This window comes from Pseudorca crassidens, chromosome 12 (assembly GCF_039906515.1).
Source record: "Pseudorca crassidens isolate mPseCra1 chromosome 12, mPseCra1.hap1, whole genome shotgun sequence".
In the NCBI taxonomy this organism is placed as follows: domain Eukaryota; kingdom Metazoa; phylum Chordata; class Mammalia; order Artiodactyla; family Delphinidae; genus Pseudorca; species Pseudorca crassidens.
In genome coordinates this window covers 57,826,275-57,839,577 of record NC_090307.1, presented here as the reverse complement: position 1 = coordinate 57,839,577, position 13,303 = coordinate 57,826,275, and the positions used below count along the sequence as shown (strand labels likewise).

Genomic DNA, 13,303 nt, shown 5'->3' with positions numbered 1-13,303 from the left:
GGTGGCCTGTAAATGTTAAGCTGTAAATATTTTGAAAAAAGGGAGCGATTTTTCCATGTGTATTTTGTTTCGTGGAGTTTCTCTCCTTTTGCAAAATTTTTCAAGTTGCAGCTGGGCACCCCTTGCTGACCACTCCAAATGCATTCATCCTCCAGACCTTTGCGCTCCTAGCTCAGTCCTCTGGGTCAAAGGACTCCCAGAGGACTGAGCTAGGAGCAGTTTCCTGGAATTCCTCGTGGAGAGCATTATCTTCTACTGGACGCGGTGTTTCAGGGAAGGCTTACTATGCGGATGAATACAGGCGTTTTGACTGAACAGAAGAGGTGGGATTGGAAGCCGTGTGAACATCTAGGAGCAGCGTGACTTAGAGAAGTCAGTTACCTACCCTGAGCCTCAGTCTTACCATCAAACAAATGGGTTTAGTGAGATCTATCTGGGTCGTGAGACCATGTCTATTAAATTATTTTTTAAATTAATTTATTTTTGGCTGCGTTGGGTCTTCTCTGCTGCTCTCGGGCTTTCTCTAGTTGCGGCCAGCAGGGGCCACTCTTCGTTGCGGTGCATGGGCTTCTCGTTGCGGTGGCTTCTCTTGTTGCAGAGCATGGGCTGTAGGTGCGAGGGCTTCAGTAGTTGTCGCAGCGGGCTTAGTAGTTGTGGTTCACGGGCTCTAGAGCACAGGCTCAGTAGTTGTGGCACACAGGCTTAGTTGCTCCGCGGCATGTGGGGTCTTCCCGGACCAGGGATTGAACCCGTGTCCCCTGATTTTGCAGGCGGATTCTTAACCACTGGGGCACCAGGGAAGTCCTGTCTATTAAATTCTTAGCACAGCGTGTGTTACGGAGGAAAGATGGACTCTCCGGTGATTGAGTTGATCTAAGGGCAGGTGAAGCGTCTGGACTCATTCTCCATCTCATCAGCTTTGTTTTCACCTGGGTTTGTGCTTTTATCATGTGAAGGACTCCAGCTAGATCACAGATTTGTCTGGCATTTGACGGGGCAGTCCAGACTGGGGAGCATGTCACCCCGGGAAGGATGATCTCCACCGTTCATTGTAAATTCAGCACTTCTGGGCCTGCTTGCCCGGAAGTGGCAGCAGCAAACTTCTCGATTAAGAGTTTTGTCTTCGTCGGTGCCAATATGTGCTCCCAGGATGCCAGAACATCCCTCACTGCTACCAACAGCCTGCTGGTAACTCTCCCTGGCCTCCTCTCTTAGCATCCTTGTCAGACAGAGAGCTCACTCCCCAGCGAGGGCCCCATATTCCATCCTTGGACGACCGACTCCTAGAAAAGTATTCTTTATGCCTCTCTGAGCTTTTCCTTTTGTGGTTTCCCTGCGGGCCTCATACGGCCTGAGTCCATGCCATCCTTTACACAATAGCCTTCGTAATAATGGGAAACCCCTCCGACTACCTTCTCTTGCAAACGAAACACCCTCTCTTCTTAAACCATTCCTTATAAGACATGGTCCTCAGAGAACCCTGTGATTTCCCCTTAAAGGGAGGGCAGGAAGGCGGCAAGGCAATCCTTCCCTCATTCTAGATATCACACATCTATGCAGACACACCTTCATAGAAATAGACAACTTACCTGACGTTAAAACCACAAGTCTACTCTTCCCGTCCTGGATTTGTGCAGTCCTCCCTTTATGTCCCAAGTTTAGGTCCTCCCACATTTCTTTCCTTTGGCCTCTCCATATCATTTTGCTTTCTAAAGTAGGCTGTAGTTTCAAGTTACCTCTCTAGTCTCTCAATCTCACGTGCGATACCACTGCCCTGTCCCCTGGATTTGCGAACGTTCCAAAATCAGTGCTTCTCAAACTATCTCTGGTGATGGACAGTTTGTTTTCTTATTGGATGTCAAATCTGTTGCAGGTCAACATTTTGGTAAAATGCCATAAAAATGAATTACTAGAAGAAAGAAATTAAAAAAACAAAAACATGCAAAAGACAAGCCGTCATCTTTCTAATGGATTCAAGGACAGAATCTCTGTAGAATTGCTATAAAGTTTCTAAACGCTCCCTCTGGGTGTTTTCATGACCTATCTCATGGTGCACTCATCAGATACTTTGTGAATCCAAACCTGTCTGTGGGTTACACTTTGTATAGCACCGGGTCTGTGTGGTAGGTGTGCTGGAAATGCTTAACAACCAGCTCTCTGGGGGGCATACCTACTGAGTCACAGCACCTGCCAATTCCTGTGGTGTAAACACTCAAACCAAGGTCAGTTTCAAGCTAGCAAGGAAATGTCACTGAACACAGACTTGGGGAGGGATTTGCAGAGTTGAATCTAGCCAGCTGACAAGAGCCAGTTCCAGCACCCCACTGTTAGCCCCATTCCACTTTTTAAATCTCTTTTCCAATAAAGCACTTCCTTTTGAGGGCTTGTTAACCTCCTGTTCAGCTGGACCAAATCACACAAATCGGGAGACCTTTGTCCTCGATAGAAACTAGACCGAAACTAGACCGTTCCAGGCAGCCCTTCTCTCTCTGGTGGTCTGGACTCAGCAAGAGCAGACCATCTGATACGACTCACTGCAAATCCAAAGTTGCTCTTACTAGTAAAAGCAGATCAAGTCACAGCCTGCTTTGTGGTTAAGAACAACGTAGGACAGCTTGTTTACACCTACAGAGTCAGCCCTGTACTTGTATATTTTGGAATTCTTCTGTTGATCTTTTGTGTTTTTATTTGTAGTTCCTTACGGGCTTGTTCTCGTATCTGAAAGCGTTTCTAACATTCGGCAACCAGGAACTGCTAAATAATTCCTCAACATAGCTTTAGAGTGTGTGACCCATTCGCTCAACCAGTAAGTCCATATTAATAAGAAGAAATAAAAAGTAGGTTTGCTCCTACATCTGTTTTGTGTCCAGCTGACATACATAGGATAACCGGAATGAAAAGAGAGTCCAGGTAGTTTTCCAGAAATCCTTCACCACTCCAGACAAAAATAATCCCTGGCTCTGGTCTTTCTGAGACGTACAACAGCATTATCTTTCTATGCAAATGGAGAAAATATTGAAGAATCAGCTACAAACTGAACTAGGGTAGGGATTTGTTCTCATTTGTTTTTCTTCATAAGTTCTTCTTTAAAAAAATTTTTTTTTCTTAATTCAAATGTAAAAACTGATCTCTGGTCTCTTGCTGCATTGCACTATTATGTGAATGAAAGTAATGACAGTGAGATCTGGAAACCTGCTCCTGCTGACTCTTCTCGTAAATGGATAGGAGACTTTTCAGCCAACATTGCGCTGGGATAGCACATCACCAGAACCCAAAGGAGGAAAAAATCAGTGTATCTGATATGAACAAATAAACCTATCCGACAAAGGAAAGCGGTAATAATGATTAAACCAACAGCATCATTTCTTTTTCAAGTTCCACTGGAGTAAAAGGAGCACTTGCATTTTTTAATCAGTGTTTTTGAGAATGTTCCTCTTAAACAAGCGAAGTGTTTCCCTTACTGCATGCAAGCCCCTCATTTTTGTTTCTGTCTTGACCAGACAAGATTTATTAACTTGTGTTTCACCGTCCTTGGGCCCCACTCTACCACATGCTTCCTGGTGCTCAGACCTCAGTGCATTCTTTTTTTTTTTTTTTTTGCGGTACGCGGGCCTCTCACCGTTGTGGCGTCTCCCGTTGCGGAGCACAGGCTCCGGATGCGCAGGCTCAGCGGCCATGGCTCACGGGCCCAGCCGCTCCGCGGTATATGGGATCTTCCCAGACCGGGGCACGAACCCGTGTCCCCTGCATCGGCAGGCGGACTCTCAACCACTGCGCCACCAGGGAAGCCCAGACCTCAGTGCATTCTAAATCATTCGTGGTGCTGAATCACGAGAGTAGAATTTTAAAAACAACAACAACAACAACAAAAAGAGAAGAGAAGTGTTTAGGCTTAGCCTGCGAAACTAAGAAAGCGTCATGCTGGGAAAATTGGGGGATTTAGTTGTCTGAGTGTTTGGAGCAGCCTCAAATGTACAAGAACTGGGGCATGAGGGGGAAGGGAATTGCGAGAAGTGTGAGTTGTGTGTTGGGTCTCCTTTCTTCGCCCTCAAAGTGTAATCTTAAAGATTTGAATTCCTTTAAAATTCCTATTTGATGACTGACAGGTGGTGCTTCTTTGACTCCGATGGCCCTGGCAGAATTGTGCCAAGCTCTAAACACCAGTAAAATCTCATAGTAAAGCCCCTGGGATGTAACCCCATGGCGGATGGTCCCCTAATTCAGAGTGAGCCAATCTCAAATTCTTACCTCCTTTGGGCATTGGGGCTGGGCCAGCCTGTTGAGGAAGCCATGTCCCCAGGGTCCTCCCTGTCCAGTCTAACCCTAGTGGATGCCTAGCATTGCTGCTGCTGTCCTGAAAGTCCCCGGCGATCCAAGTCCCCAGAATTATCCCTATTGATATCGAAGAGGAAATGATAACAGCCACCAGATGGCGCCAAATTGCATTTGGCCCCAGGGGGTGCGTAGCCAACCCCGACATCACACTGGAAATAAGGTGACACCCCCACCCCCCAATCATAGGTACCACATCGTGCTGTAAATCACAGCAAATGATACAATACTGTATTTGGCCGCGTTGTCCGGTTTTGATTATCCACACCCAAGAAGGAAACTGGGGATAGCTCACAAGGAGCAGTGAACAATCCAAAGAATCAGACATTTGATGTTGGAAAGTGGCACTTAATTTCTGTGGAATATAGGTGGGCTGAATGTCCTGAGAACCCATTTCGAGTCCCCTACACAGGAACGAGTTCTGTTCCGAGAGTGCATTCATAAGTCCAGTTGTTCATAAGTCCAACAAAGTTAGCCTAGGTATCCAGTTAACACAATCGGCTATGTCGTACTGTACTGTAATAGGGTTATAATACTTTTCACACAAATAATACACTAAAAAAAACAAGCACAAAAAATAAAGAAAACATTTTTATTCTTACAGTACTGTACCTTGAAAAGTACAGTAGTACAGCACAACAGCTGGCACGGTCACATCTTTGAAAGTTCGCAATGTAGGGGACTTACTGTAATGAGTTCACATTGTAGGAGAAGTCATAAAATGATCTAGTTTCTTAGATTCGAATAGATAGATTGATTCTATGGTAATGATGGTCCCTCCCCGGCCCACTCACTCTGGTGTGCAGCTGAGTAACTGACACTGGGCATTACCCCCTTCAAATTTCCTGGGAAGCGGAAAGTAGCTCCTCAGTGGTTCCAGTGCATGAAACTCAATCAAGCGAGGGGAAACATCAACGGTGCACGCGTCTGCATCCCTTGGCTTCCCTGTGGCTGGTGGGATAACCTGAGCCCGGGCTGGTCCTGCTCCAGCTCTGCCTCCGCCAGCGCGGTGAGCTTCCCTCTGCTGGTCCCAGGCTCGTTAGCTAAAAGCTGCGGAGTTTGGAGTGTGTACCGCTGAGCTCTGTTCCTATTTAAAGATGTGTGATTCACGCACAGCTGAGATGGAAGGTTTTCCTGGGGGAGACTCTGCCAGTCCCAGGTAACCGAGAGGAGGCTACATTTCTATTATTCAGGCTACCCTCACCTCCAGAGCACATGTGATACTGTAATGTGACATCTGTGCGTTTCTTTTCCTTCAACTCTTGGGCAAGCCCTGGGAAGTAGCCAAACATTTCTGTCCCCATCTTTTATGGTTAAGGAAATTACACCAAATCACAGGGCAGTGGAACAGCAGGGCAGAGAAATGCGATCCTTCTGTTCATTGTTCATTATAGGATGATTTTTTTGAGTGACCTCAGGAAACACCCTGAATATCGAAGTGAGCATTTCATTCAGCGAGTGACAACTAGAACCATGGGTAACTAGCTAGCATTGTGTGGTCAGGACTATTCGATCTGGTGTTAACAACAGTCCCAAAAGGAAAGGCTGAGGCTGGGGCTGGGAATGAGGTGGGGGAGAAAGTGATGGAAACACAATAGTTTGAACCATTTTTTAAGGGGACTCAACAAAAGTCTTTAGAAAGCTGGTTAAGGAATCATTCTTTACCAGGGGGCGGTTCCCACGTGGAAATTTCATTCTCTTCAATCTGTGTTTTACTGCATCGTGCTCCACAAATGTGGAATGCTGAGAAGCAGTGTGTACAGCTTCTTCAAGACCCAGGGTTTACCCTCAGATGTTTGCAGACAGGGGCTGCAGGCTGCTCCAGTGGGAACCTTCAAAAGGGGCGCCTCACTGTGCAGAACCTTGGGCTGATCACGTTGCCCTGAAGGACAGCACTTTGGGGAGTGGGTTCCTACAGGCCACACGCAGGCTGATCTCCCAACTAGCAGGTACATTTATTTTACAGTAGGAGACGTGTGTGTGGTTTCCTCCCTCTCAGAGGACGGATCTGCTCGGTAACAGCAACACAATTCAGAACTAAAGTTTATAGAGTGAGCACATACCCAGAAAAAGGAAGGAAGGAAGGAAAGAGGGAGGGAGGGAGGGAGGAAGGAAGAGAAAGAAAGAAAAAGAAAAGGAGGGAGGAGAAACGGAATGAAGATAAAAGCAAGGTGTAAGAAGTTAAGACAGTGGGTTGAGCTCAGCTCCCCCACCGGCGCCCTGCCCCCTCCCCCTCCCCTCCCCCTCCCCTCCCCTCCCCCTCCCCCACAGGCACTTTGCCCTGTTCTTAGGATTAGAACACACAGGCTCACAACCTCTTTGCTTTCTTCTTTTTTTCAATGTTCTTTATTGACCCCCAGAATCTTCTCCAATGAGTTACTTTGTTCAGCATTAGCTGTGGTTAATATTTCCCTGAGAAGGCAAAGATTTCCCAGGTCTTTTCTGTGTTATACATTATCTCTCAGGGTGCCCTGTTGCCCGGGAAGATTTCTACAGATGGCTAGTCCTGTCTGTTTTATGTCAGTTCATATTAATCTCCATTTCAGAAACTTCCATCTCAGAGATCAGTGTTTTTCAGTCTCTTTCCCCCTCAGTCGTATGGGGGTGTCGCCTTAGAGGAGGCCCAAATATGCCCCCTAAGCAGGGATCTCACTTAGTCTATCAACAGACCTGTCTTCACGTTCAGTGTCTTGGTGTGTTTCGTGGGCCCTAATTTCCAATGGATGTCAGTTACAATATTGACAATTAAAACCCATGCAGAAATCAGTGTCTTTGTTTTCGCTGTCTTCCAGTGTCATCTTGCATTACAACATATAAGAAGACACCACCTCCAGTCCCACCCAGAACTACCACGAAACCTTTCATTTCTATCACAGCCCAGAGTAGCACAGAGTCGGCCCAGGACGCCTACATGGATGGACAGGGCCAGCGAGGGGATATTATCAGCCAGTCTGGACTGAGCAACTCCACGGAGAGCCTGGACAGTATGAAGGCTCTGACAGCCGCCATCGAAGCCGCCAATGCCCAGATCCACGGCCCAGCAAGTCAACACATGGGCAACAATGCTGCCACCATCACCACCACCACCACCGCCATGGCCACCATCACTGCAGAGGACAGGAAGAAGGACCACTTCAAGAAGAATCGATGCCTGTCCATTGGGATACAGGTAACAGCCTCCCTTTCTGTCCTTTGAAATAGGAGCCCAGGGAGTTCCCTGGTCGTCTAGGGGTTAGGACTCGGCGCTTTCACTGTCACGGCCTGGGTTCAATCCCTGTTTGGGGAACTGAGGTCCCACAAGCTGAGTGTCTCAGCCAAAAAAATAAATAAATTTGTTAAAAAAAAAAAAAAAGAAATAGGAACCCCAAATGAAGAAATGTACCCCTTCTTTTTTTTTTTTTCCAGAAGATTCACTATCTTGCCATTTTGGATGATGTAGGACCAGACTTTCAAATTACTGGCTCTGGACTCCTGTACGTTGTGAAATGTGATTTTAAAAAATTACGAAGGTGTTTTGTCTATAGACATTATCAGCATCTTTTTTCTCCCCCCAAAATTCCAATCTTTTAAAATTGAAGTATAGTTGATGAGCAGCTTTTATTTTTGTTCTCGAAATTGAATGTGGTGAGACAAGGGGAGGAGAATTAAACAAACATGAACACAATCAAACATAAAGTGTCCTCAATTCCTAATGCACATTTTGATTCTCAAGAAAGGAGTGGGCATCCAAGAACAACGTGGATGACGGGATGGTGTTACAGTGTGTTCAACGCTATTGAGTAACCACACGAGAACAAAAATGCGAACCACTTCTCACAGACATGGGAGTGATGGCCAGTGAGACCAAAGGGAAGGAGAGTGTGGAAAGCAATAACTCCCATCACAGCCTCTTGAGGAAAGAATGTGCACCAGGGTCAGCGTAACTGTGGGCTATTTAATCATGCATTTCATTAAAAAGGTAGATATTTCGGCAGGCTTCTCAGTTCAGTTCTCTGTTTTCTATTGCCCAACGATAAGATCAAACTGATTCTTGGTTGTTAGATGGGTTCAGCTTGGCTTACCCTGCTAGAAATTTCCTCCCATCCGTGGAGAAGAGTCATTCTTTCCCCCCATTTTTGTTGTGCTGTACCGTTCCGCAGGTGCCCTTTGAATAATAACTTCCTGACGTGGTGGCCCATAAATCTATCCACACTGAACCAACTCTAAGGCACGTCTAGGCACCGGGCGTGGGGGACGTTTTCACAACGATGATGGATGTTCACCATCCATTCTGCAGAGTCCACTTTGAAAGGACAATTCAACTTTCTCTGGTAGCAATGAGTCAAATGCTTTTTTATAACCAACGGGTTACCATGGCACAACTTGTCAAGTTTCCTAAAAGAACTTGTAGCACGGGTGCTTGGGACCAGATGACCCAGCAGGAGGCCCCAGGCCTGAAGTCAGCCTCCACCCACCCTCACCCCAACCCCAATCCCAGGAGTTAATTCCCTCCCACCGCCCAGAGGATTTCAAGGGGTAGGGAAGAGCAGAGGCCGGTCTTCTGTGTCGTCCCAGGCAAATTATTTCATCTTCCTGAGACTGTCTTCTCATCGAGCCCACGTAGGATTATTTGAAGGAGGGAGTTTACAAAATCCAGCTTCCTGTAAGGCTTTCAGTTTGGGAGGATGAAAAAATTCTGGGGCTGGGTAGTGTTGATGGTAGCACAGTAATGGGAACGTACTTAATGCCACAGGAACTGTACACTTAAAAAGGGTTGAATGGGGGCTTCCCTGGTGGCGCAGTGGTTGAGAGTCCGCCTGCCGATGCATGGGACGCGGGTTCGTGCCCCGGTCCGGGAAGATCCCACATGCCGCGGAGCGGCTGGGCCCGTGAGCCATGGCCGCTGAGCCTGCGCGTGCGGAGCCTGTCCTCCGCAACGGGAGAGGCCACAGCAGTGAGAGGCCCGCGTACCGCAAAAAAAAAAAAAAGTTAAATGGAGAATTTTATGTCTGTTTTACCGTAATTTTTAAAAAATTCCACCTTTCTTATCTGGCACATAATTGGCACCCAGTAATGTTAGTTTTCTTCTACTTCCTTAATGTTTAAATTTTTTTCTTTATTTTACATTAGTTTTTCAATAGATAATATATTCCTATGGCTCAAAATTCAAAAGTTATAAAAAGACGAACAGTGACCAGCCTCTCTCCCCTTGCTATTCAATAGCCAGTCAGGGGCTTCCCTGGTGGCACAGTGGTTGAGAGTCCGCCTGCCGATGCAGGGGACACGGGTTCGTGCCCCGGTCCGGGAAGATCACACATGCCGCGGAGCAGCGGGGCCCGTGAGCCATGGCCGCTGAGCCTGTGCGTCCGGAGCCTGTGCTCCGCAACAAGAGAGGCCGCGACAGTGAGAGGCCCGCGCACCGCGATGAAGAGTGGCCCCCGCTCGCCGCAGCTAGAGAAAGCCCACGCACAGAAAAGAAGACCCAGCAACCATAAATAAATAAATAAATAAATAAATGAAATTTAAAAAAAAAATAGCCAGTCAGTTCTCCTTTCTGGAGAAAATCAATAGAACCAATATTTGCATCTCCCTGCAGGGATGTTTTGCACATATTCAAGCAAATATATACTTATTCCCCTTTTTACCCAGATAGTAGCAGCATATACCTCACACTAGTCTATATCTTGCCTTTTTTCACTTAACAATGTATTTTAAAGGTAATTATCTGTCTTACTGTTCATTTTATTTAAAAGCTTCTATCTTAATCACCTCCCAGTTCTGCTGGTTGGTTAGGTTACTCTCTAAGTAATTCTTAGAATAAAGCATTCATATACTATATGACATCCAACTTATTATTATTTTTACCCAGTAAGACGGAACTACTCTGAAATTCACGAATAATGCTGGGGAGAAAGTCTTTGTTTCAGAGACCACCCTGCTTCTTGACTATTTGGATATTTTAGTGAGCTAAAGAATTGTTCTTACTCTTCCTCCAATCATTGTTCACAGTTATAGAAATTATATGAGAGCACTGCGTGCTTTATATGGTTGTCTCATTCTGCCTCCACAGCAGCCCTATGGCATAGGTGGGTTATTTTCTCTCCCCCAGAAGTGAGAACCCAAGGTCACACATCTTATGTTGACAGAGCCTAGATTGTACCTTGGCATCTAATGTGACCACATTATGCTGCTTCTCTGATGGAGAATAATAAGTAAATTTAAATTTAGGATACAAAATAGTCATCAAATTTCATTACACTGTAATCTAATTTAAATCCTAATCCCCCAAATATGTGATACTAGGACCTTGGGCTCTTTCTCACAGTTTACCTTTTTAGGGTCAGAGTTTTCAAGCCTTTCCCAACATTTTAAATTTAATCTATATCTAATAGTTAATATTATAATTATTTACTTTACAGCCTGTGTGAACTTAGGCCAATTACTTAATGGTTTCCTCATCTGGAAAATGAGAATAATAATAGTTGCTATTGCATCGGGTACTTTATATGTTGTAATAAAAACTGATGGATAGGGACTTCCGTGGTGGCGCAGCGGTAAGAATTTGCCTGCCAATGCAGGGGACACGGGTTCAATCCCTGGTCCGGGAAGGTCCCACAAGCCGCGGAGCAACTAAGCCCATGTGCCACAACTACTGAGTCCACAAGCTACAACTACTGAGCCCGTGTGCCACAACTACTGAAGCCCGTGCACCTAGAGCCCATGCTCTGCAACAAGAAAAGCCACCACGATGAGAAGCCTGTGCACCACAACGAAGAGAACCCCCTGCTCGCCGCAACTAGAGAAAGCCCGTGTGCAGCAATGAAGGCCCAACGCAGCCAAAAAATAAATAAATAAAATTAAAAACAAAAAACTGATGGATACAATATATGTAAAGTTCAAAGCATAGTGCCTGGCATATTAAGGGCTCAATAAATATTAGGTTTGATTGTTATTATTAGTATTATCCTCCTTTAAAATTTTGATTAGCCAAAAACACTAAAATTGTATCATCGGCCGTGGGCTTTCTCAATTTTTTTCAGGACAGAGATTTAATTAACCCTGCAACGTATTTAAAATTTTTGAATGCCTCTTCATAAATTTAAGTAGATTACCCTACATACTATATAAGAGAGGTGACATTTGTCAATATTTGGATCTAACTAAGGGGATTAAAGTCAGAGAGGTAAATTTATCTGCAATGACTAAAGCTTAAGAAGATGACAGCGCTTTGATGCAAATAAGCTGTGAGTTTGGACAGGTGGGGCGAGCCTGGAACAGAGTACAACGTCCTTCATCCTCGGACCCCTGCTTCCTTTCTTTCTCCCTTTCCCGGTGCATTGAGCACCATGGTTCTTAAGGGGAATAGCTATCGTGCATCTTTCGAAAAAATTTCATTGGGTAATTTTGAAACTACCCCAAAGTGTAACGCTGCAGCATCGTACTTTGTCTGACATCCTGAGCATTTTTAATTTCCATGAGCGTAGCCATACGGAACCGGTTAGAATCCCATTCAGGAAAAAGGAAGCCGTGCTCGTTTCTCACACAGAGGCAGTTTCATACACCAAATTGGTTCTACAGTAATGGGATGGTTGAGAGAGCAGAAAGGGATGCAGTAAGAGGTCACCCTTGGACTAGGGGAGCAGAAGGGGAAAGACGGGGTTACCAAAATTCAGACACTCAGAGGAGAGGCCCAAATAGCCCATCCCAGACCACTGAGGCGAGCACGGCCGTCTGGTGCCAGGACTTGCAAGGGCTGGCGCACGTGCTGTTGGGCTTCGAAAGGGCTGGGGTTGGAGCCACAACTGCCAGCAGAAGGTGGAAACAGGATGGAAGCCCCCTTCCCTCCTCCGACCTTCCTTGGTTAGAACCTAATTGGAGGCCAGCGAGCAAGGAAGCCTGGGAAATGTAGTCTTCAGAGTCCTGGCCCCTGTGCCACAGAGCAGCTGGGTAGAGAAGGTGGCCTTGGGGCTTCCAGACAGTAACTAAGTCACCAGAATGAGGCACTTTGTCCGATTAATAAATAAATGTGCTATTTCCCTCAATGAGCACATGCATTCAAAAGCCCGTGACGGATGTGGTGAACATATGATTCACGTGTTCTTCTAGTGGGAGCAACTCACAGCACTAATATGATTCTAGAATATTTAAAAATATGCATTTTTATATAATATGTCACCAAAACTCACATCAACTACTTTTTCTGGTGTTTTTCTGGTATTCTAGTCCTGGGTGGGTGGGGGAAGGATATGGATAAATGAATAAATGGAAAGCTATTAATATTTCTATATGGGAATACTCCAAAGTGTAAAGATGGCAATTCTCTCAAAATTCATACAAATATTTAAAGAAATTTCAATGAAAATTCCTATGTGATTTTTATCACTTAGTCGAGACGGGGGGGAGGGTTTTGACAATGTGATGTTAAAGTTTATTTAGAAGAAGTTAATACCCAAAATACCCTAGAGGTTTTGGGGTTTTTAATGAGTAAAATTTATTTTCTATTTAAAAAAATTTTTAACTTTTTTATACAAATTTTAAATGTTACTTTCCATTTATAGTTATCACAAGATATTGACTGTATTCCCCCACGTTGTACAATACATCCTTGAGCCCATCTTACACCCAAGAGCCTGGGCCTCCTCCTCCCCCACCCCTATATTGCCCCTCCCTCCCTCACCACTGGTAACCACTAGCTGGTTCTCTATATCTGTGAGACTGTTTCTTTTTTGTTCTACTCACTACTTTGTTGTATCTTTTAGATTCCACATATAAGTGGTATCATACAGTATTTGTCTTTCTCTGTCTGACTTATTTCACTTAGCTTACTGCCCTCCAAGTCCATCCATGTTGCTCCAAATGGCAAATTTTCATTCTTTTTAATGGCTGAGTAATATTCCATTGTATATATGTACCACATCTTCTTTATCCACTCATCTGTTGATGGACACTTAGGTTGCTGGAGTTTTTAAATTACATTTTAAAAAAAGAATTG

At 45.1% G+C, this 13,303-nt stretch overlaps 1 protein-coding gene across 18 annotated transcripts in view; it reads left to right on the top strand.

The window, feature by feature from the left end:
- Positions 1-13,303, top strand: part of DLGAP1 (DLG associated protein 1) — a 1,249,429-nt gene that overhangs the window by 1,179,909 nt on the left and 56,217 nt on the right. For 14 of the 18 annotated variants that reach the window (XM_067699609.1, XM_067699612.1, XM_067699613.1 and 11 more), the window contains one exon: positions 7,125-7,501. In XM_067699609.1, coding sequence (XP_067555710.1) covers positions 7,125-7,501 — 377 coding nt within the window. The remainder of the gene's footprint in view (positions 1-7,124; positions 7,502-13,303) is intronic. The other 4 variants (XM_067699614.1, XM_067699616.1, XM_067699621.1 and 1 more) reach the window with 1 other exon arrangement.